Genomic DNA, 24,504 nt, shown 5'->3' on the forward strand with positions numbered 1-24,504 from the left:
TGAAATGATAAAGGAGATTTTACTCTAAGTTCTGTTTTTAGGGATCGTATCTGTCAACCTAGAATATTATTCCTCAGCTAAAATTTCTTTGTTTTTGAGGGTCAATTCTTCATTAGTTTTAAATGTAAAACATATAATTAATAATGATGATAATAAATTACACGGTCCCTTAAGATATCTAGTTTATGGCTTTCCAGACTATCTGTCCAGGTATTGTTGGGGTGGCAGTAGGCATTGGTGTGGGCTTCAGCAGGAGTCTCAGTACCTCAAACTCCCATCTGCATATATCCACATAGATCAGTTGTAAAGCTTCCTGGCTCCAAGGTCATGGGGATAATTCCAGAAAGAAGGTTGTTTAATGCTGGGATTTGTTTGGGATTTGAAGGGTGTGTTGATTCATTTCCTCACAAATTCAGTGCAGCCTGGCAGCTGGTGTTTTCCTGCAGCCTACGCATGGGTTAGCAAGGCAGAGTAGCAGACAGCTTCAGAGAGGGGTCACTATAGGTCCTGTCACCTGCGAAATTATCCAAGGCAGAGAAGCTTGTGCTTAATGGATGCCTTGGAATCAAGTCTGAGAGGCTTCTTGGTGCCTGGAGTATGCCTTGGCAGAGGCGTGAGCCCTCCCTCGTACCTGAACGCCCCTCGTACCTGAATGCTTCAGGCAGCTGTCTGAACAGGCATCTTGTTTGGTGGATGTTCTGAACGGGATGCCTGAGATCTGACAGTAATGGGAAATAATCACTGTATTGGCATATAAGGTTAGTTAATGTCTGGAATATTAGAGTAAGACATCAATGAATATAAGAATTTTAACTTCTAGCATTAAAGCTTTTAAAACTCTTAAAAATTTTTACTGTGAAATTATCTGTGCTGGTTTATTCCATTTGTTTTTATAACATCTGTGGAAAATGTCTTGACATAGCAAATACTTCATTGACTTACTGTTAATGTACTTGTCCAAAAACCTACATCGTTAGAACATAACATTCAAAATTAAAATTTCACATAAGGTTATAAAAGATTTTTAGTTCCTGTGTTGTTTTTGTTCTACTCTGTAATTACAATTGCATCTGCTCTTTACAGCTGCTCTGCCTTTTATAGCATCACAGAGCTAGGTAGGTAATAGCTTTGACTTACTGGAAGTCTGTGGGCTTGTTCTCAGCAACTGATTCAGGAGAACTAAATACCCTTTAAGTTTTGGTGGGGTTGAGGGGTTTAATGCAGTGTTCTTCCATGACTGCCATGGGCTCTCTATAAGCCTCATTTGACAGATGATGTACCAGTCTTTAATAAAATAAATTTTTAATTTAATAAAATAAATTTTATGAATTCTAAAAGTTTGTAGAAGTAAGCCAGAATTTGTAAATAGTTTATTTAGTTTATTTTAGTTTTATTTTTGCAGATTAACCAACAGTTAAAAGAGATGCATGGATTTTGAGATGCACAATATCCAACATTTTTCAGGTTTTTAATAGAAGCAGTTATTTCAAAAATAAACACAAACTGAGAGCAACTGCACTGATGAAGTTAACACCGTGTGACAGAAAAGGTGGTAGATGTCTTTGAAACAAGGTAGAGGTATCATTAGTAAGAAGAGAAGTGATAATCTCATTAGTCCACAGAGGACGCATTTTTTGGTTACCCCTTCTTGTACTCTGTTTCACAGTAAAAATAGCTTTATAATAGCATCATGGAATTATTTGAGCTACTAGGAAAAAACAAGAAACAGAAAAGCCACAAAACCTGCACTTTTTAAAGTATGTGATTTTCTTTTGTAGTAGCTATAAATATCACAAAATTCCTTATTTTATATGCTTTTTATTGATTTAAACTTCCTGTGGTACACTTCACTTTTTTGATATTTAAAAATGATCTTTATCAAGGTCTCAGAAATACAAGAGCCATGGTTGGTTGCAATTTGTGATATTTGAGTAAGTCAAAGCTATTACCTAACTCTTTATAATTTGCCCTAGGCATGTGTAATGAGAGTACATATCTTCAGTCTAGTATTAACCAATTTAGATGACAGTTGTATGTCCTATGTTAACTGGTCAGAACTTTGAAGTACAGCTATAGCTAATACTTTCCACAGATTTGAGGTAAAACAAACAGATTTTTCTAATGTTGATTGTTACACTGTTACACTTAAAATTCATTGTAGAACACATGTTGTGTGTCTTTGGGATGTAAAGCAGTGTTGGTTCCAGAATATTCATAGAATCATAGAGTATCCTGGGTTGGAAGGGACCCGGAAGCATCATCAAGTCCAACTTCAGTATTGCTTTTGGAGATGAGCATTTTAGATATTAATAAGTCTGTCACTGTGAAAAAACAAAAAGCATGACTCCAGAGCTGCTGATACGATGGTATCTGCTGTGAGTAAACATCTGGGAACAGGAGGAAGACTATTCTGCTTCAGAAGAATTAGGTTCTGTCTAGACTGGGGATTTGACCTGATTACAGCCATTACTGGCTGACAGTAACTATCCATTGATATAATCTGTAGAATAGATAGGCGAAGCTGCTGCTTGAGTGTGGGACTTAACAAACTAAAACTCTGCCTGATCAGGCAAATAGGTTTTTGTACCTTCAGGATTGTCACAGCATAAATGTATCAAAAAAGCTGTAATTTTCACATCCAGGTATTGAGACAATGGGCATGAAATAGAGGAAGTTAATCATTCATTGTATAAATGAAACTTAAAGGAAACAAAATAAACATCTGTCAGTAAGCTATTTGGAGAAACATAAACGCTGGTAATTTAAAGGAATTTTGCTGCATTCTAAGACACAGGATCTAGTTGGCATAAGATCTGTAAGCCACCTCCTTACCACAAGAGGATTTCACTATGTTGAGATGATCTTGCAAACCAGCAAAACAAGTAGAAGTAATTCATACTTGCAAGCTTTTTATTTGGAGTCCAAATAAGTAAGTATTGAATATGTGTGTGTTAAGAACTGTGTAATTTAAAACCGCTCGTGTAATACTAATTTCAGTTTAGTGTTTGATGTTTATTTTTGTTCAATACATATGACTTAAATAATATTTTAATTAACTTTTATAGGAGACTTTGCAGCAGTTGATCATGATGTCTTTGCCAAACGTGTTAATAATTGGCAGAAATCCTTTTTCTGGTAAGTTTATTTTTAAATAAGGTGAAAATTGATATCAGTATAATAATTTGTATTATTTCACTGGAAATATATTTCATACAGGGTTGAGTCTTTCAACAGATCGTATATGTGCTTTTAGCAAATGGTTTAATAATGAGTAACATTTTCTTCATTCACACCAAAGGCCCTTTCTTGACAAAAATCTGTTGTTTCCAAACCTCAGCACTGGCTGTCGTTAGGATTCATACTGAAATGAAGTGCATTTCCTGGCAACCAGTTAGTCACTGATAGGACAAAGTGTATGTTTCATGTATTCCCAGCTAGTATATTTTCAACTATCTTTACCTAAGCTATCCTTGAAAAAATTGACAGTTCAGTGCATCCCACTTGGTCCAAAAGCTAATCTTTGTTTCTTTTCCCAAAACTCTCTTGCATCATTACCTGAAAAATACTACAGTTACCTTCTTACTTTCTCCCCCGAACTGATGCTGTCTTCTCCATGCCCCCACCTTCTTTGCTTCCAGCTCTGAGAGTTGAAATTTTCAGACCGAGAAAATTAGCCTGTATGGACCCAGCTGACTATCCACAGCCACTTGGGAATCTCTGCACCATGCTCTCAATTCCAGAAGCACGGAGCAGACACACCTGGCCTGCATGGAGCCACTATGGATTGGGCAGAATTTGTTTACTTGGGTCTAATATGTCCCAGGTGTTCTACTTCTGATGTTCTAACACCTCAGCAAAGAGGTTAGGAACTACTCTAACAGGCTATGTAGCTTCCCCTGGCTTTTATTTTTTATTTTTTTATTTTTAAATATGTCTTATATGCCATGCATCAGTGTACGTGAGACAGTATTTTCCTCATCGACAAGAAGAACCATCTGTGCTACTTCAGTTTTCAGTTCCAGGGTTCATAGCATTGATACTTTCCATATCCCATCTGCATATATCCCGTTTATGTAGGTATCTTGATTTAATTTACTTGACGTTTAGTTTCTGCTTTTGATTATTGCTGCTTTTGCTTCCAAAGTCACAGCCTTTTCAGTTTGTGTGTGTGTAGATAATGTAATTTGTCATATATACCAAGGAGTGTGAGTGTGGTCTCATGTGTTCCAACAGCTTTTATATTTTGATTCCAGACTTTCCTAAGGTTTTCAAAATAATCCATGGATTTGCTTAGAAATCAGATGTAGTGGAAAAGCAGACTTAAAAAAAAAAAAAAAAAAAAAAACAGGCTATAATGCTCTTTTTTAATGAAATTTCTTATTTTCTTTGAGATGCTGAGACAAAATACATCTTAACATTGTGTATCATAGTAGGAAATTTTAGTAAAAAAAAAAGCACTACAAAAACACAAAGAATTTAGTATTCGGATGTATGCATAAAAATCTGTGCTTTAGTTCTTAATAAGAAAGCTTCGTCCTGTTTTAGGACCTCAGATAAATCTATTGTAGCTTTTGGGGTTTGGTAGCTAGAATCTCTGTTGGTGCATGTATTGTTTCCTTTGGCAAAGTTACTGTATTTGAGTGAAAATACGGACTTTACTGTAGTATAGCCCACATATTGTAAGGAATTCTGGTATAGGGACAAGATTCTAGAAGATGTTTCAGATTCCTGCTAGAGTTCATCATGGAGTTTTAACTGAAACTGAAGGTAGAATCATTCTTTCGGGTTTCATCCAAAATGTTTTCCCTTTTTAAGTTGACTGCCCTTCAGGTTGACTTGAAGAAGACCTCATCCCTATCGGGATTTTTTTTTTTTTTGGCAGAACAGTGTAGCAAAATCAAACGTCAGTGACCTTTGGAGAGACTTGTTTTCTAAATCTGCATCAAGGCAAGTTGCCACAGTAAAAGTAGATTCTCTGGCAGTGATTAAGATTTTGTCTACTAAAGCTTAGGCTGTAGCTCTGGTTTCTCTTAGAAGCGTCTCAGTTTTCCCACTTGCAGTACTTTGCACATAAGGAAAGATTAGTAGAGAAATTCTAGATGACGACAAATTGTCGAAGGTGAGAGCAGATAAGGCATCAGGAAGAGAAACACTTTTGACTGTATCAGAGGCAGTTGGCTAATCAAGGAAAATGCAGATAGAATGCTGGATTTGAGTTTTGGTTAAAAAGAGGTCGTCAGAGACTTCATCAAGAGACATTTTAGCTGAGACAAATGGCAAGGTGCCAGCTTGAGAAGAAAACTGGGTGAGATGAGCTACAGGCTGTGACTTAATGCTAAGTTAAATTAAAGAGGAAGAGGATAAATGAGATAATGAAGAGGTGAATGTTCTTTAAAGTGGGAAGAGGAAAGATTAAAACCAGTTCGTATTTCTGAGGTAGCAAACTAGGGGATGATAGAAGGCTGCAGAGGTTATGAAAAGTCACAAATAAGATTGAGCAGGAATAAGTCACAAATAAGATAGAGGGAAGATCTAAGGATAGGATAGGGACAAAGTTCAAGCAGCAAGTTGGAGGGTTTAGAACAGAGGTATCAATGATCTACATCTGTATTTGTGATGGAGAAAAAGGAAGAAAAACACACAGGATGGTTGGTAGCAGTGGGAAGCTGAGGTTGTTCAGTATTTTGCTGTGCTCCTTCAGGGAACGTAGGGGAGAGACATGGGAACAGTCTTCAGGTAGGCTTTTAAAAGCCAGTCAGAGATGCTGAGCCAGTGTGTAAATGAGCATCTAAGAGGAGCTCAGGGATTGCTTGGAAAGAAGTGTGATAAGTTTATTAGGATAAATGAATTTAGTGTGTGAGACACTGAGGTGAATTCCTTTTATCACAATATTCTGTTAAACCTTTATTGATTAAAATAGGCAGCTGGGTGGAATTCCTCTTCTTTAGCTGAACTAGTGTGTTTCTCATGACACATGTTCATTGGCGTTTTCTGCTTCTGCGTAAAAGACTTTCACAGCTCCAGTTTTTGGGATACAAAAAGTCTATAAAATGATTAATGATCTCCCACTTGACTTTGTGTTCTTAGTCATATATCTACTTGACAAACTTCTGATTTTGAAAAATGTAAGCATTACCTCTTCATTGGGATTAAACATATCTTCCTCTAAAAGAAACAGATTGAATCAGTGTTGGAGAAAGCTCTTAATATTACAGTGCACAGAGAACTGCTGAAGGTGGAGAAGCTTAGCATCTGTCTCTCAAGGGTTTTGCATCTTTTTAGCTTTTTATTGATTTCTTTTTAATTTCCTCTTTTGATGAAGATTACCTCATATCTGTAACTTTTTAAGAAGGATTTAAAATTTGTACCACTTACAAAATGCTCTAGTGGATCAAATCAAAGGACAACATTTCAAAAAGAAGATTCTGATCAAGTTTTTTTTAAGTTTTTTTTTTTTAAAGATTATCACCACCTTATGATCATATGAGATCATCTGTGATCACTGAGCCCTTTAAAAATGGGATTTCAGTAACTTAGGTCCGGTTCAAGGATGTGTATGCATACCTTACTACATCCTAGACATTGACTGTAGCGTTTATTTGGAGCCAATCTGTTGTTGTCTGTGGTAGTTAAACCAGCTGTGTTGCAGAAGTTTCGTGTGGAATAAGGGTTAGATTTCTAGCCCAACCCAGCATTATGATGTGTGGCAGCGTAGCTTTTGTCTTGTTAGCTAACAACAAAATAAAGAAATTCAGAGTATATCATAGAAAGGATGTGAGATACTTTTATTCATAGATAATTCAGTGGACAGTGTTTAATGTTTCAGTAATGCAAAATGATGTATGACCCTATAGAGTTTAATCCAACTAGTCTGAGCTATTTTGTCATCCTGAAGTGTTTGCTTTATGGCATGCTATAATATATTTTGAGTGTAAAATGTATCTTTACTAACCTGTAAATAGAGTTCTTTGGTTTAAGCTTTTTTAAGAGATTAGGATGCTTTAAGGCCAGATTCGGCAATACATTTTCATTTTTAGATGTGCAGATGAGTATCCAATGTAGTATCTCAGAAAGCTTTATGAAATAATTTAAATCAACCTGTCACTTAACTATTACAGCTTGAGGGCGGCAAATAATTTAAGCGCTCTTGCACATATCTTGAAATACCTGAGATTACAGTTGAAAACTTGATTGCAGGTATTCATAATACTTCTGAAAATATCACTCCATAACACTTCTGAAAATATCACTCAAGTTTTGCTGTGTGATGGGCTGAAATGTTGCTTTTTCTGTTCTGGATGTTAAGCTATTTGTAAGCACTGAAAGTTGGCAATTAAATGGCAAAAAGGACTAAGTCAAAAGATGGAAAGATGGGGTTTTATTTGTCTTTATTTTCTAAATTGGGTTAACATAAATTATGTGAAAATGATGAAAGAAATGATGTTTTCTGAGCGGTAGAGGAAGAAACTCTCAAATTGCTGTATTACACCTACTGTTTTTTATTCTTGTTCTTTACTTAGAGCCAGGTACTGAAGAAATAAAAAAACTGCTGCTGCTGCTACTTGGGTGTGCGGTTCAGGTAAGTTTAAATAATTACGTTTACATTTGTTTGGAATAGTTTAAGTGTTAATGACTTCCAATCTTACTATTTTAGTATCAGAGGTTGTATGTAACTGTGACCTTCCTTTCTCTAGTGGTAATATTGTATTCCTTGAAAATCTGGATGTTCTGTCAGTTAAAATGGCTTACAACCATCTACCCCTTGTGTCTTACTGTATGAATATGGCAAACTTTGTAGGATTTCTGATCGTTTATTAATTGTAATGTTGTTAATTCACCTCAGATACTGTAAAGAAAGGAAGAAAATAGTAAAATAACGAAGAATTGTCTTACTGTTATCTTACTGAAACAGTTTGAATTCATTCTGCCTACTCTGTTTCTTTAAAGTTTGTGGATGACTTCAATTTATAAAGTAAACATGATGAATGAGTGAGAGAATGGTTGTGTGTTTTAAGACCTTTGAGGTCTAGCGCTAGAGTATTGTGGTGAGGTTACTGTTGCTTTGTATTTGTTTTGAAATTGATGATTAAGGACCTAAGGTAGGAGTGGTCCCACTTAAGTCTTTGTAAACAAATTCCAAGTCCATAATGCTAACCTGCACAATAATTGTGTGCTTGCTTAGGATTTCAAAAATAAGAGGCGTGGACTGTGAACCCAAACCAACCTTCTTAAGTTCATTGCTCATATTGCTAGTTCCCATAGGTGTGGAGGAGATGTATGTATGTGATCTTTACTGTATGAGGATGCATCTTAACTGTATGAATGTCTCTAGTCAGACTACTCAGGTGTGTCATGTCAAGCAAGGAAGTAAATCTTTCCAATATTGGCTCTCTGTGTTGTTTTGCTAAAGAAAATTAAAGTTTAAAATTAGGTCATGACCGTGCAACCTTTACCTTCTAGACAACTCTAACCTAGGCTTTGAAGATTTGCTTATGTGTGAGGATCTGTTATACATTTTTTTGTAGGCTTGGTGAGTGAGTAGGCTACAAGGCAGATAAGGTGTAAATTTGTAAGTGAGCTATCCCATAGTAGCTGAGTAATACACTTCGTTCATGGAAGTAGGTTATATCTCTCAGTGAGAGAGAGAACCTGCTTTGTGCATTGAACAGGTGACAGTAAGAGCAGCGCAGGATAGATGACAAGGTGGAAATTTGTCTGAGATACTCTGTTCCTATGATCACGTATTTAATAAACTTTTCTGATGGACTGCTGTTCTTGTTAGGAAGGTTGGTACCATTCAGCTAATTAAAATGAAAAATAGATCAGTCATACATTCTTAACAACTTAGATAAGTGACGTGAGTATTAAAGGAGGTCACTGGAAAAAATATTTGCGGAACACCTTGTTATAAAATTTGAACAAGTAGCTATTTTAAGAAACTTCTTCCTGGCCACCATTTCAGTAGCTGTTTTTTCTTTATCATGTTGAAAGTTATCATAACTACTACAACATGGCATAAACCAAGTTTTTATTGTTCAAGAAAATTATTGGATAATAATTCAGTAATGTCATTATTGAAATTTCAGTTTATTATATTTAGCTCTTAGAAATGCAAATGAAGAATGAAACCACTTGTCATTTTATATGTGTGTGTGTGTATGTGTAATAGATGTATATTAATTTTTAGTGTCAGAAAAAAGAGGAATTCATTGAAAGTATCCAATGTCTGGATTTTGACACGAGAGCAGCTGTTGCAGCCCATATTCAAGAGGTATATTGTTATTTTTGTGCTTTTCTATTTTTTTTAGAGGTAGATTACTGTGTTGTAAGCAGGTTAATTGCACTTGTTCAAAAACGGGTAAATTAAACACGTGATTTATATATCTGTTGTTTTTAGTAAGCAAAAAATGCCCTTATTTTAACTTGATTCAGAAAAAGATTTCATGACCAATTTCTTTCAGGTTACATTGTTAAAGCAGTAGTAAGGAGCAAGTATAGTGCTCCAAGAAATTCTTAAAACTACAGCAAACTTAGGTTAGTGAAAATTTCATGTGCAAGTTATATATAAAATACAATTCTAATCTCATGTATGCAGTATGTTATGGTCACCTTTTGCTTTTTATTTTGCCAGAAGTACAATTACTGCTTTCATGTAGATAAACTAAATGTAATAGAATAGCTTCTTAATTTTTTTTCCATACCTTGTCTGGGAATTTAACCTGTAGAGTTTTAAAGAGGATGCTTTTTCTCTTCCACTTTGTTTTGTGCAGGTAACTCATAATCAAGAAAATGTGTTTGATCTGCAGTGGATGGAGGTCATTGTATTGACACAAGAATATGTTGAACCTCTCTTGAAAAACATGGCATTACATTTGAAAAGACTTATAGATGAAAGAGATAAGCACTCAGAGGTACAGATGTGCTTTATTGCTTAAGTGAAATACAAGAAATGACTTACGAAAATGATAAAGCTACTATTTTTAGAACTAATAAATCAATGTATACTCCATTATTGTATTTAAACGAGGACTCCTTACTGCCAAAAAGTTTTTTCAGGTGGTTACAGTGTGCATACTGACTGTTGAATGCTGTGACAGACTAGAAGAGATAGTAGCAGATGATCTTTGTCATATAAACAGAGTTTGAAACACCTTCAAATAACATTCAGGTGTGGTTATAAACAGAAAATCCAGAGTTGTAGCAGCTGAAAACTCCATGAATCAGTAACCTATCTGTTTGCATGCCGGTCACTGAGAGATGCCTGTTGTGTTACTGTATCATACAACTTGGAGTGAACTGGAGCAGAATCCATTCTAGGAGGGGAGGTTTTACAAGCTTATCATGAAGCGGTCATTGTACAGTTTGAGAATCAAGAAACGGAAGTGTATTTTTTTAAAAAGTACAAGTTATGAATCATCTTCAGGGTCCCAGATTTGTCTCACAGTAGGTAGCATGGGTATATGTTAGTGTTGCAATTATTCCAAATACTTCTGTGTCAGTTACCAACTCTGTCCAGTTCACAGTAAAACAGAAACTTAAAAATGAGGGGAGAGGATGTGTGGTAATGATTTTTAGCAAAGCAAAGGAGAAACAGAATCATAGAATCACATAATGGTTTGGATTGGAACTGACCTTAAAGACCATCTAATTCCAACCCCCCTGCCATGGGCAGGGACACCTCCCACTAAACCAGGTTGCTCAAAACCCCACCCGTACCTTTACTGTAGAAGAGATCTTCATTTTAGGATAACACCTTTATTTATATGATCAAATAGGAATACTCGTATATGTCTGATGCTTTATTCAGCTGGCAAGGATGCTGCTGCTCACTGAATAACACCAGCTTCTTTAGACATTTATGTTTATTCTTTATTTAGAGATTGGTATTTTTTCAAGGAATACCTGCCATTTCATTGCCCAGTCCATTCTGGGCACTGATAATTTTTGTGGACTTAAATCCAAATTTGATTAGTTTAAGAATACCCCAACTGTACTGTTAAATAGCTGTGAATGTATAAGACTTACTTTAGGTACAGAGGTGTATGTAGGACTTCTAACTTCTTCTATTGCAGAACTCTTATTTTTCTTTTAATATTTTACTTTATTAGACTATCATAGAACTCTCAGAAGAACGGGACTCTCTCCGTTTTCTACCTCATGCATCAGCAGCACAGTCACCTTGTGGATCTCCTGGCATGAAACGCACCGAAAGCAGGCAGCACCTGTCAGTAGAGCTAGCAGATGCCAAAGCAAAGATAAGAAGGCTTAGACAAGAGCTGTGAGTACATGTAGGCTGCAGATGTGTGTTGAGAGTTGTAGAGTTTTAAAATGCTTCTGATGTCATGCAACAGTAATGATCTACAAACAAATACTTCATTTTTTTAAATGTTAAATTACAGTTTAGAATGCCTTTTTAAGTTCTTGCACCCCACAATGTGTATTTCTAGCGTGTAAGCTCTTTTGTGGACCACTGTGACAAATGCAGCTTTTCATCTGAGTGCATCTTAACAATGCACAACTAATCTAATGCAGTGTTGCCTTTTTCTTTTACACATTGTATCCATACTGTTCCAGAGACAAGTTCTGTGTGCCTCCTCTGTTCTTCTGGATCAGTAATGTGTGTCTGACTGTGGCTTTAATGTACCTGTACTCATATATGTTTTTTAAGAGAGTATTTTTGCAAGGATATTTTAGGGGGCAGGCTGGTAAGAACTGAAAGTAAGAGCTGTGTCCTTGATCGCTCAAGGAATAGTAGCAAAAACATCATACTTAAAAGGAGATAGTGTTGTAGTGATTCCTTGTTTGTAGCATAAATAAGTTACCTGTTTGTTTTTGGAAACATAGTAAGAAATACTCACCTGATTCATTCATGTTTTATGAAACATTTTAATTTGTTGCAGATTGGAAAAAATCACTCATTAGAATAATTTTCAGTCTCTACTCTCTTCATTTCTTTGTGGAACTTTTTCTGTGGTTGTCTGCACAACCCTTTTTTTCATGCCTCTCAATAACTGTTCCTTACTTGGGTCTGGCATGCCACTCTACGAAGAAGATGAAGCAAACCTAATTCTACTAAATCTCTTTACCCACTGCAAACCTGAACAGTGGAACAAGCTTTGAGTTCAATGTCAGGAGGTGGTTATTTATGGCAATGGAGGATGTAAATTGCCATGTGAGTAAATGTTATAGATGGGGTTAGATAGTTTCTTAGTTTCCAGCGTGCTAGGTTCATCCAGTTAGGGAGTGCTGCCTTCTCCCTCTGGTGGTGACCCTTTAGCTAAGGGGTTATGTTTCGCCTTCCTTCACCTAGTCCAAGTACTGAGAAAAATCAGTCCCACTGTAACAAAGATCTGTTTCCTTGTTTTCATATTCTAATTAAAACCTCCTTATTCCTTCTGTTTTATGAAGAAAACAGATTCAGGGTCCTTAGAATCTAGGAACAAACCTGAGCTATTGGGAAGAGTTAATTAAAGAGAAAAATAATAGTAGGAGAGTGGGAGAATTTGATTTTCCGTATAGCAATATGTAAAATTTTTTTTTACTAGAATGAAAGGTGCAGTTTGAACTTAAAATTACAGAAGCTAAATTTGAAGAGTCTTAATATGTATGTAAGTAACTTATATAGAATGGAAACAGCCTAATTAGATATTTTTAATCCAGTATATCTAGTGGGGAGACAAGACAGGTAAAATTAAATTAAGAGTTGAAAGTAACATAAGTTAAAATTACCAGCTCATCAGTCTGCCCTTATCAGAGTTTGTTGATCAGATAATCTCTAGCTGGCTGGATGAAGTATCTGGCTGATTTAATCAGAGAATCCCCTTCCCCCACTACATCTTGGTTTTTATGAAGAATAGAGGACAAAAAGATATAGCTTTTTTTCTTTCCCCCTGATGTCTGTATTATTATGTGTCTACTGAAATGAGCCCGCCCAGGATATTCTATAAACAGCTGCACCAAGAAAATTAGTGAAAAAATTGCTGTTATTAGTTTGATTGACAGTTAATAGATAGCCTAAACAGTGAACACTGTTATGTTCTGTATAATTTAGTACAATCCTCTCTAGTCTGTAGCTGAAGCATGCAATTAGGGCAACAGTGATGGCTCGGAACATTTCACATTTTGCACTCTATTTGAATTCAATTCGTAAATAAATTTCTTTTATGCGTAGCAGTACATTTAAAATACTAGACTTTGGTAAATTAAATTCTGTCTGTAGCATTTGCTATTAAGTGTTGTTGATACATTTAAAAATAGGTTCATTCCAGAGTTGAAAAATAGTCAGCTTAAAATTTATTTGTAACATCATTTTGGCAGTGAACCTTCCTATCTGGTTTAATATGCACTGTAGCTAATACAATTTCATACAAAAGATCTGTAAAAATTATTTTTCTTTGTGATGCCATATACCAATGTTTGGATGCAAAGAGTGATTTGAGGCTTGTGATCTAGAAATTCCAGAATTAGAAGTTAACACAGCTAATTTTCTATATTAAGTCCTGTGGTTTTTGATATAAAACAATAATACTGGACCATGAATGTTAATAGTAAAGCTATAGTAACCTAAGGTAATACAGAATGCATTTATATTTCCGTATGGTTTCTGAACACCCATGTAGAGGAAGAGCTTTGATAACTGCTGTGGACACTGATGTTGCAGTCAGTGAGCTATATATATAGATGAACCTCTGCATACCTATAGGCTGTCAAAGACCTTTTTGAAATGATGCGTCATTGCAAAAAGGTCATTCACTGTGAGACTGACTTGTTTTTCTAAGCCAGATTGTTTCAGTTTTGTTTAAAATGAGTGTGGTTTTTTTTGACAGGAATACTTCTAGATTGTATTATACATTTCAGCCTACTAAATTCTTACTTCCCCCTTTTCTACTTCTTTATTTTGTATTTCTGTATTTTCTACATCTGTAATATTGAATATTACGTATTCTGTCTTTGAGATAATTAAATATTTCTCTTGCATTTACTCATTTAAATAACTCATTTTCTGAGCATTGAGAAATTAGCATTAGCTGGAAGTTAAGAATATGAGTCCAAACACTGCATTGTTTCCATAAAACTAAAGTTCATTATATAAGAGGCTGCTTTTCATAAAATCAGGTTATTGAGCAATATCTCTTTTCAGTGAGTAAAGGCACCTGAAAAGCTTAGTTCTTTTCTTTACAAACAAACAAACAAAAAACACCTGGAAGTATAAAAGTGCTTTTTAAAACTGGATTGATTTACCTCATCTGTGGCGTGGTGGTCATTGTGGTGCTGCTAGAAAATATTTGGACTGTTTGAATATGTATTTTGAAGTTATTCTGAGTTTACTTCTGGAATCTCCTGGTGCACGCTCATGTGTATTGTCCTGCTTTTTATTTTAAACAAAAATATTCCTTATCACAAAAATAATTGCATTAGTAAGAAATAGTGAACAATTTAAACAACTACAGAAAATCTGTCTGAATTAAAAAGATTAGATATAGGCTATAACCTGGAGAATACCTGAAGCATAATGCATGCCTAAGCGTGTTACACTCTGATGTCCATGAGATACTAATATTCATTGAGACTTCCTTTATTTAATCCAGTATCTTGTTCTCAAACAAGGTGATAATTAGGAAGTTTTGCAGTCATGTTTAACTGGGTTTTATATTTTTTCAGTGAGGAAAAGACTGAGCAGTTGCTTGACTGTAAACAAGAACTTGAACAGATGGAAGCTGAACTAAAGAGACTTCAGCAGGAGGTATGGGCTTTGTAAATCTATTGTTTGTTTTTTTTAAAAAAAAGACGGGCTAAAAAAATTGCCACTACCGGAACAATATTATTTGTTTGTTTCTTTTATCATGGTATTAGGAAGTAGTTTTCATGCTTTTTAAAAATATATTTTGTTTCTTATACTCTGAATATGAACTTGTATAATTTACAAATTTATTTAGACTAGTATGCTGGTAGAAAATTCTGAATTAGGTTACTGTTTCTTCTCTAACTTTTTTTTATTTCCATGTTCAAGATGCTTATCACCACCATATCCTGTAAGTGTACATGTGCAGACTTTTTCTTAAAAACAATCCACTCAAATTTTGGCTGTTTTCCTTTATACTTTGAATCTGTGTAGATAATGAGGGAGAGCATGATTCACTTTTTCTTAGGCTGTTGTGTTTATATAATTATTGGGGATCAGTTGATAATTTAAACTGTTAAAGAAATGTTCTGAAATTTACAAAAGTATATATACCTCTCCTTGAAAAAGACCAGTACAATATTCTTGGAAATGTATTATCTTGGTGCAGCCTCTAAATTGTTTTTTTCTTTTTTTAACATACCTTTCTCAGAATTAAGTTATGATACCCCTCTGCATTACTCCCTATTGAAATAATGAAGCAGCCACATTATCCTTCGGCGTGTACTGTCCAGTATTCTTTTTTTTCAGCTGATGACTTCACAGCAATTGTTTTTTCCTTCACGGAGCTCCCTCAAAATGAGTTGCAGTTGTTTGATAATGAAGACTTTCAGGACTAATGTTAATTAATTTGTTCAGATAGGAAAAGAGTACACTTTTCTAGAAGCTTGAAATGCTCTTTCCCGCATTAAAATGTAAAAGCTTGCATTTTGCAGCTAGTGTTTATACTGTCAACATTTATGTTGTGTTAGATAGTGAGGAACAGGTGCTTGAAAAACAATCAGATGGCTAAAGCAGCTCATTTATTAGGAGGTCTGATGTCTTCAGCAGTGACCTCATACTGTGAGTCTGAAAAACTCTGAAAGACATTTCTCAAAAAAGAGGGACAAGAGAAATAGGAAAGGACTTCATATTGATTGTAGACTCTTGTCTGAGCTTGTTCTTTATTTCCTAAAAATGCCTCTGAATTTGAAATGGAGGGGGGAAGATGCTTTGCAGAAGAGCATTTCAATAAGACATGAAGCTTAGTTTTATCAATATTTTTGGTGGGTTATTTTTTTGTTTGTTTTGTTTTGCCATTTCCTCAGTGCTTCTAAATGGAAGCAAAGACCAGTCACAGCTGCTTATGCAGCTGTGATAAATGCATGAAGTAGCAAAACTTAACATTTTATTTCTCTTTTTGTGGTGTGTGTTCTGAAGCAGACATCATAGTATTTGGAGAGCTTATGTGAAAAGTGAATGTTTTGCATTTGTTTTCACCATTGCCTGTATTGTGAATTGCCTATATGAAGTACTAGCTAGAACGTTTTTAACAAGTTGGATAAACACACTGCAGTTGTAGTTAGCCAGTGATGTTTATTTTGACAAATAAATATTCATCCAGGTTGCTGGTCAATACTAGTCTTTAATTATTGAGCAACTAGAGATTAGAATTTCTCTGTGCAGGAACCTGAGGTTTGAACAGGAAGTCAGAAATGGTCATCTTCCTTTCAATGAGAAAAACATTTGTAGAAACATTCTGTGGCTGAATTCCTAAATTATGTACAAATTAAAAATAGCAAATGACCTCACTGGGATGTCAGTGAACCTCAGCTTGGTAACATATCTTATTGTTTATGTGTGTAGACAATGGTCACAGAAAATAACACTTCTGGACTCAAGTATTTTTCTCTGTTTTCATAGAGAAATATTCCAGAGATTTAGACTTACAAAGATTAAATCTTAATAACAGTTGATTGTTATAACATTATTTACCAAAGGTGATTTTTTTTTACCTAATTTTTTATGGACTTTTGAAATCCTGCTTTGCTTTAGTAGCCTGTAGTCAGTACTCAAGAGATACTGATACTTTTGTATTATGAAGTCACTGTGGTAAAAGTCAATTGCTATGATGAAAGTCTTTTTCATGCAAGATACATTAAGAATATTAGTTCTTAATGTAATACATTTAAAGTAAAAACATACTCTGTGCTTATATACTTCTAGTACACGTGCAGAGTGGTAGTTAGAAAATAATAGCAGTCAAGTCTGTGATCTTTATCAAAATCTTCAAAGGATTTTCAGGATTGTATGCTTGTATATTTCTGTGACCACAGCAGTGCTATTTTAAACATTTTTAGGTATTGAGAAGAGGTAGAGGATCTAACTGTGTATCAGTGAGGATGGAGAAAATGTTCATGGGATTTAATACTCTTCTTTAATTTCTATGTTTTCTAGAACATGAATTTACTCTCCGAGGCCCGTTCTGCCAGAGTGTATAGAGATGAATTAGATGCTCTTCGTGAGAAGGCAATTCGAGTCGACAAGCTTGAAAGTGAAGTCAGCCGGTATAAAGAGAGGCTGCATGATATTGAATTCTACAAAGCTAGAGTGGAGGTATATTATGGAAAATACTGAATAGCCATAATTTTTGTTTACTGTGGCTTTTTTAAAGTTATTTTGATGACTTAAACATTGGGACATGGAAACAGTATCATAGCTTCTTACTCTGGGATATGTAAATAATCAGTCTTTATCATAAATTACAGTTTTTACATAAGACCCCAGTGTCTAATCCCAGGCAGTTTCATTTGAAGTCAGCCGTATTCACCATAACTCTAAGCTGGCAAGACCAATCGGAGAACCTTGGTTTAGGATATATACTATGTGATGAGGAAGCCAGAGAGGGAGTTGATTAACAATATACTGTAACTGTAATAGTTCTTTTCTCTTCTGTAAGTCTTCTCACAAAAGGCAGATTTCTAAATAAAGTGTTCAAGAAATAGTGGCTCAGCAAATGCTAAATGAGTATAGAATGACAACATTCTATGGATAAGCGCATTGACACCAGACAGGAGATTGTTAAATTTGTCATGAATTAGTTAAGAAATCATCAACATGCAGGGTTTATTAGGCATTCATTCTGTCTGTAAATAGCAAATTTGTTGGGCAAATGTGAAGGTGGCAGGATTTGGGAATGAAACAATTACTTGTGGTAGTCAAAGCTAATGAAAGTTTTAAGGAAATTTCAAGATGTGCATTAAAGAAGACAACCCCTAGAAAAGTGGGGAGAACTTGAAATGAATGTTTATTGGAAAAAAATAATTTGTATGAATAATAACTAGTTTGAAGATGTTTCTTTAGGGAAAAAATGATCCAAAAGCAGACAAGATACTAGGCTAAACTATGATGCACAGTTGCAGAATATTATTTTATGTAATTTTTACATTTAATGTGGATTCTTAGAGTCACAAGGTTGGATGGGTGTCTCGGAAATTCATTCAGTCCAGCTTTAAAAACAGGATATTTTTTATATACCTCTACCACTCCAAACAAAAGCTTGGCATTATCTGTTTTTTAAGACCTGAGTGGTGAAGTATCCACAACCTTTCATAGCAGCTTTTTTCTTCTCTGAAGACTGAGACATGTCATATGTCCTCTCTCCTAGTTCTTTATGCTCTACGGCCCTACAGAATTCTGCCTTATAAGGTGTGTTTTTCTGTTTTCTGGGTTCGGTCGTAATTCATACCTTGCTTAAAATCGGGTTCCTAAAACTGGATCTTATACTCCAATTATGGCCTTACCAGTTTGGAATACTGTGGAAAGATTACTTTTCTATACACTTTCTCATATAGTAACTCAAAAGCAACATCAAATCATTGTGATCTGTGGTAACATCCAGATCTTCATCATACAGATCTGCTGTCTAGCCATGATATGATATGATATCCCCAATATTCTAGTTATCATATCTGAAAAATTTTGTAATACTAAATGAAAAGATGGTTACAGACTGATGATACAGCATCCTCTGGAAAGAGACTTCTTTCTCAACAGTGTTTAAGTTAAAACCTTTCTTAAAAGAGCTCAGGGGCAGAGTTCCAATGACGTGTTTTACATTCTCAAAGTTTTCCTGTTATCTTTATATACTGTGAGAGGTTAGTATGCATTGGTCTTCTGGAAAGTCAGGTACTGAGAGTGGTGAGCATTATTATTAGCCTGCGTGCATATGGGAAGATCTCTGTGAGCTATTTGAAACCATCTTACATGAATGACTTCATAAGCTGTGTATATTTACTACTGTTATAAGAAGGACCGAGAGCATATGGCTTTAAAAAAAAAAAGAGACCAGTGTGCAAGACTTGAAAACAATGTTTAAACTACTAAAAAACTAAAATTTGTTTACGTGTTTTGTAGCTTGTAAGCTATCTGTTTTTCAAACATGCATAAATAGAGACAGATACTAATTTGTTGGGTTTGCTCCATAATAATAAGTTAATATTTGTAGGGAAGAGTATAATGGGTCAATATTTGTTATATTCAGTGATCTCTTTGTTAGATTTTGCAGCCAATTGCACGCTGAAGTCTGAAAAAAAAAACCTTTGTCATGAGTAAAAATGCCAATTATATGTTTTACGTGTTTTCATCCAACACCATTAGAAAAAGTGTGGAAAAAATAAAGCTGTTTAGGACTTCTGAATATGGTTGGTTGAATTCTGAGAATGCATGTGTTTTCATTTTCAGCATCATTTCCTGATTTTGGGCTTAAGTACATTTGCTCAGTTGCCTCTAAACTTGATTATGGTCTACAGAAAATTTCTCTAAGTCTTGTTCTCCATATTCTACAACACAAAGATTGTGGAGTTCAATCTGATAATAAAATAAGTCAGGACTGAAAGGAGCACCTGCATCAGTCTCCAGTCTTTGATGGTGGCCAATAGATGAAAAGTAAAAACAAAACAAACAAACAAACAAAAAAAAAAAACAAAAAACCAGGGCAAGCACTTGGTGATACTTAATCTCCCCAGCCTCCAGTAGTCTCTGAACAAGAAAATCTTACTCAGAGGTGGTAACTTTGAGGTTTTTGGCCTTCTCTTCCATGAATTAGAGTTTAGAGAAATAAAAAAAGGGTTTATGATCTTTGGAAAAGAGGGCAGGCCACTCAGGAGGACTATAAGGATGTTGTAAGGATGTGTAGGGACAAAATTAGAAAGGCCAAAGCTCATCTGGAGCTCAATCTGGCTAATGCTGTTAAAGACAATAGAAAATGTTTTTATAAATTAACACAAAAAGGAGGACTAAGGAGAATCTCCGTCCTTTACTGGATGCGGGGGGAAACTTAGTGACGAGAGATGAGGAAAAGGCTGAGGTGCTTAATGCCTTCTTTGCCTCAGTCTTTAGCAACAAGACTGGTTGTTCTCTGGGTACTCAGTACCCTGAGCTGGTGGAAGGGGATGGGGAGCAGGATGTGGCCCTCATAATCCACGAGGAAATGGTTGGCGACCTGCTACAGCACTTAGATGTATGCAAGTCAATGGGGCAGGATGGGATCCACCCGAGGGTGCTGAGAGAACTGGCGGAAGAACTGGCCAAGCCACTTTCCATCATTTATCAGCAGTCCTGGCTATCAGATGAGGTCCCAGTTGACTGGCGGCTAGCAAATGTGACGCCCATCTACAAGAAGGGCCGGAGGGTAGACCTGGGAAACTATAGGCCTGTCAGTCTGACTTTGGTGCCGGGGAAGCTCATGGAGCAGATTATCTTGAGTGTCATCACGCGGCACTTGCAGGGCAAGCAGGCGATCAGGCCCAGTCAGCATGGGTTTATGAAAGGCAGGTCCTGCTTGACGAACCTGATCTCCTTCTATGACAAAGTGATGCGCTTGGTGGATGAGGGAAAGGCTGTGGATGTGGTCTACCTTGATTTCAGTAAGGCTTTTGACACCATTTCCCACAGCATTCTCCTCGAGAAACTGGCTGCTCTTGGCTTGGACTGGCGTACACTTCATTGGTTTAGAAACTGGCTGGATATCTGGGCCCAAAGAGTTGTGGTGAATGGAGTGAAATTCAGTTGGAGGCCAGTCACTAGTGCAGTCCCCCAGGGCTCAGTACTGGGGCCAGTTCTCTTTAATATCTTTATTGATGAACTGTGTGAGGTTGAACAAGGCCAAGTGCCGGGTCCTGCACCTGGGGCACAACAACCCCAAGCAGAGCTACAGGCTGGGAGATGAGTGGTTAGAAAGCTGCCTGGCAGAGAAGGACCTGGGAGTACTGGTTGATAGTCAGCTGAATATGAGCCAGCAGTGTGCTCAGGTGGCCAAGAAGGCCAACAGCATCCTGGCTTGCATAAGAAGCAGTGTGGCCAGCAGGTCTAGGGAAGTGATTGTCCCCCTGTACTCGGCTCTGGTGAGGCCGCACCTCGAGTGCTGTGTTCAGTTTTGGGCCCCTCACTACAAGAAGGACATGGAGGTGCTCGAGCGAGTCCAGAGAAGGGCAACGAAACTGGTGAGGGGTCTGGAGAACAAGTCTTACGAGGAGCGGCTGAGGGAGCTGGGGTTGTTCAGCCTGGAGAAGAGGAGGCTCAGGGGCGACCTTATCGCTCTCTACAGGTACCTTAAAGGAGGCTGTAGCGAGGTGGGGGTTGGTCTGCTCTCCCACGTGGCTGGTGACAGGACGAGGGGGAATGGGCTAAAGTTGCACCAGGGGAGGTTTAGGTTGGATATTAGGAAGAACTTCTTTACCGAAAGGGTTGTTAGGCATTGGAATAGTCTGCCCAGGGAAGTGGTTGAGTCACCATTCCTGGAGGTCTTTAAAAGACATTTAGATTTTGACCTTAGTGAAATGGTTTAGTGGAGGACTTGTTAGTGTTAGGTCAGAGGTTGGACTCGGTGATCTTGGAGGTCTCTTCCAACCTAGATGATTCTGTGGTTCTGTGAATTAAATAACTTCTCAACACATGTAAGCTTTTTCATCTTAGCAATCATAGGGCAATAAATTCCACAATTCAAATATGTGGTATGCAAAATACTTCCTTCTGCTTTTTTTTTTTTTTTGAACCTCAGGCCTTTAATTTTTATTTCAGGTCAGCCTTTTAGTTGTAGTCCATGCACTTGCAGCGCATCTTTCCAGGTTACATCTCAAATCACAGAGATATTTATGGTTTCATAGAATAATAGAATGGCTTGGGTTAGAGGGACCTTAATTATCATCTAGTTGCAACCCCCCTGCCATATGCAGGGATGCCACCCAGTAGATTGTTCAATTCTGATTATCGACAGCTTATTTATTCTTAATGCTTCTCTCTCTCTTTTTTGTTTCTCTCAGGTTATGTAAATTTTTCTGTATGCTACACTTATATGAAATTGCTGTAAATCTGTTTTTAAAGCGTCTGTTACAGCTTTGAAAAGAACGTTTCAGCATTTCTAAAACTAGGTAGCATCAAATTGTATTAATTGTTGTTGTTGCTCTTATAGGAGTTAAAGGAAGACAATCAAGTGTTGCTAGAAACAAAGACAATGTTGGAAGATCAGCTGGAGGGGACACGAGCCCGTTCGGATAAATTACATGAGTTAGAAAAAGAGAATCTACAATTAAAAGCTAAATTACATGATATGGAGATGGTAAGTGTAAATGGAGGATGAAAAAGACTACTGATATTCTATGAAGTTTATTTGCACTTTTAATAAAATAAGGCATTCTGATTGAAATGGCATGGGAGAAGAGAAAGCTCTGTCCTAATTTAAACGTTTTTCACATAGGTTTTCCTACAGCAGTCTTGGTTCTGCCTAGGGAGGTAAAAATCGCAAAGGCAATACTCTTCCTAAAGGCAATACAGTGTTTAATCAGATAGCTAAAATAAGATGATAAGGCATATGGAGACTCAGTAGTAAGAAGGATAGGATCAAATCTTTTGGAGCTAAAGATAGTTTGTTGTCACTTAAATACTTGGATAAAAGAGATAATTCGTGTTCCAAATTCTAACAATATAGTGACATATTTTTCAGAATGTTTGTCCCAAAATAATTTGTGTTTTTAACACTTTCTTTCACCAGAAGTAAATATTGTAAAAGATAGGATTGTGATTTGCCAGTTTTGTGGGTGGGTGTTTATTTTTGTATGTTGTTGTAGTTGTTTTTAATAAGTTTTCCTTAAGGGTCAAGAGATTGCCACCCCCTATTTGCTTTCATTTTCTGGAAATTTTGAGATTTTTATAGCTGCAGTTAGTTCATGTAAAAGTAGCATGTATTGGGAGAGGGACTGGGAAAGAGTTGGATGAGACTCTTTCATTGTGGACCCAGTCCTGTTATAGCTTTTTGTATGATAGTAGTATTATGGTAGTCTAGAGAAGATTAAATTTTGTTTCTCTATATGTGCTTGTTTTTTGTGTGTGCTACCAAGCTGTGCTTATCATGTGTACTTTCTTTCCTAATATTCTGAGAGAAGTGAACTTTGAAAAAGACCAAACGGAGTCATATCCATAGGTTATGCTGAGAATAAGTTCTTCTCTGCATATTTTTCTTTACTGTTTGTCATGCTCCTGTTCTAGATCCTCCATAATTTTGTCTTTTTTCCCTGTCTCACTGTGCATTAACAAATCAGAAGATGCACTTTGCATTTGTCTGTGGCATACTTGATAGTATAAAAAATTGTGCACGTTGAGACATAGCTTTTTCTAAAGTTACACATGAAATAATTTTTAAGGAGCGTGATATGGACAGAAAGAAGATTGAGGAACTCATGGAGGAAAATATGACTCTAGAAATGGCTCAGAAACAAAGTATGGATGAATCGTTGCATCTCGGCTGGGAACTTGAACAGATAAATAGGACTACTGAACTTTCTGAAGGTAAGCATAGTAATACTTGCAAACTGCTAAAAAGTGAAAAAAAATAAAGTTGGAAGTGGAGCAGTATTAGGAATTCACAGCTCCTGATCTCTATAGTACAGGATCTTTTGTCCTCTGGAGAAAGTTGGCAGTTTTGGGGTTGTTTCATTTCGGTTGTCATCTTTTTTTGTTGTGGTTAGTTGGTTTTTGTTTGTTTGCTCAGTCATGTATGTCCATGGAGGTGGACCCTAAATTAAAAGTTTCTGTTCCTGTAACTCTTGTTCACTTCAGCAGAGATGTAAAACCCATAAATACCGTGGAGTTAAAATGGGTTGCCATTCAAGCATCTATACTCTGTAGTACAGATTGGGAATCTTCTTGCTTTACTATTCTCAAAGTTATGAAAGATTTGTTAAGGTTTCTCAGAGTAATTGTTTGCAGAAACATCTGTGGAAAAAATTTTGATCCTTCCAGTATAGAATGCTTGGTCACAACTGGATTGCATACAAAGGATTTGAGGCAATTGGGGAAGATATCTTCAGCTGCAGGAAATCTCTGTCATGATTAGAAACTGTAGGATGTGTAGGACATTTATTTCTATGCATATGTAGTGTTATCTGTTGGGTAAGGAAAATGGGTCACTGATCCTAACTAGCCTTATTCAGCAGAAAAGCATTGGAGAATCATCATAGGCTTCTAAATCCCCTAACTCTAAAAACGCAAAGTCTGTCTGTGAAGAACTCCAGGTAATAATAAACTTAAATTACTTTTTTTTTTTAATGGTGTTTTAATAGTGCCACAGAAATCACTTGGTCATGAAGTAAATGAACTGACATCAAGCAGATTACTGAAGTTGGAAATGGAAAACCAAAGTTTGCTGAAGACAGTGGAAGAATTACAAAATGCAGTGGGTTCTGTAGAAGACAGTAGTTCAAAGATTCTGAAAATGGAAAAGGAAAACCAAAGACTTAACAAAAAGGTACTCACCAGTGTATGTTTGAATTATCGTGTATTAGTTGCCT

The 24,504-nt window shown here is 36.3% G+C and overlaps 1 protein-coding gene across 19 annotated transcripts in view; it reads left to right on the top strand.

The window, feature by feature from the left end:
* Positions 1-24,504, top strand: part of CCDC88A (coiled-coil domain containing 88A) — a 101,643-nt gene that overhangs the window by 39,835 nt on the left and 37,304 nt on the right. For all 19 annotated transcript variants that reach the window (XM_080587475.1, XM_080587474.1, XM_080587473.1 and 16 more), the window contains exons 5-14: positions 3,066-3,135; positions 7,521-7,579; positions 9,188-9,271; positions 9,771-9,911; positions 11,109-11,278; positions 14,662-14,743; positions 17,117-17,275; positions 22,131-22,277; positions 23,359-23,503; positions 24,277-24,461. In XM_080587475.1, coding sequence (XP_080443601.1) covers positions 3,066-3,135; positions 7,521-7,579; positions 9,188-9,271; positions 9,771-9,911; positions 11,109-11,278; positions 14,662-14,743; positions 17,117-17,275; positions 22,131-22,277; positions 23,359-23,503; positions 24,277-24,461 — 1,242 coding nt within the window. The remainder of the gene's footprint in view (positions 1-3,065; positions 3,136-7,520; positions 7,580-9,187; positions 9,272-9,770; positions 9,912-11,108; positions 11,279-14,661; positions 14,744-17,116; positions 17,276-22,130; positions 22,278-23,358; positions 23,504-24,276; positions 24,462-24,504) is intronic.

This window comes from Anser brachyrhynchus (assembly GCF_964034855.1).
Source record: "Anser brachyrhynchus genome assembly, chromosome: 3".
NCBI lineage: Eukaryota > Metazoa > Chordata > Aves > Anseriformes > Anatidae > Anser > Anser brachyrhynchus.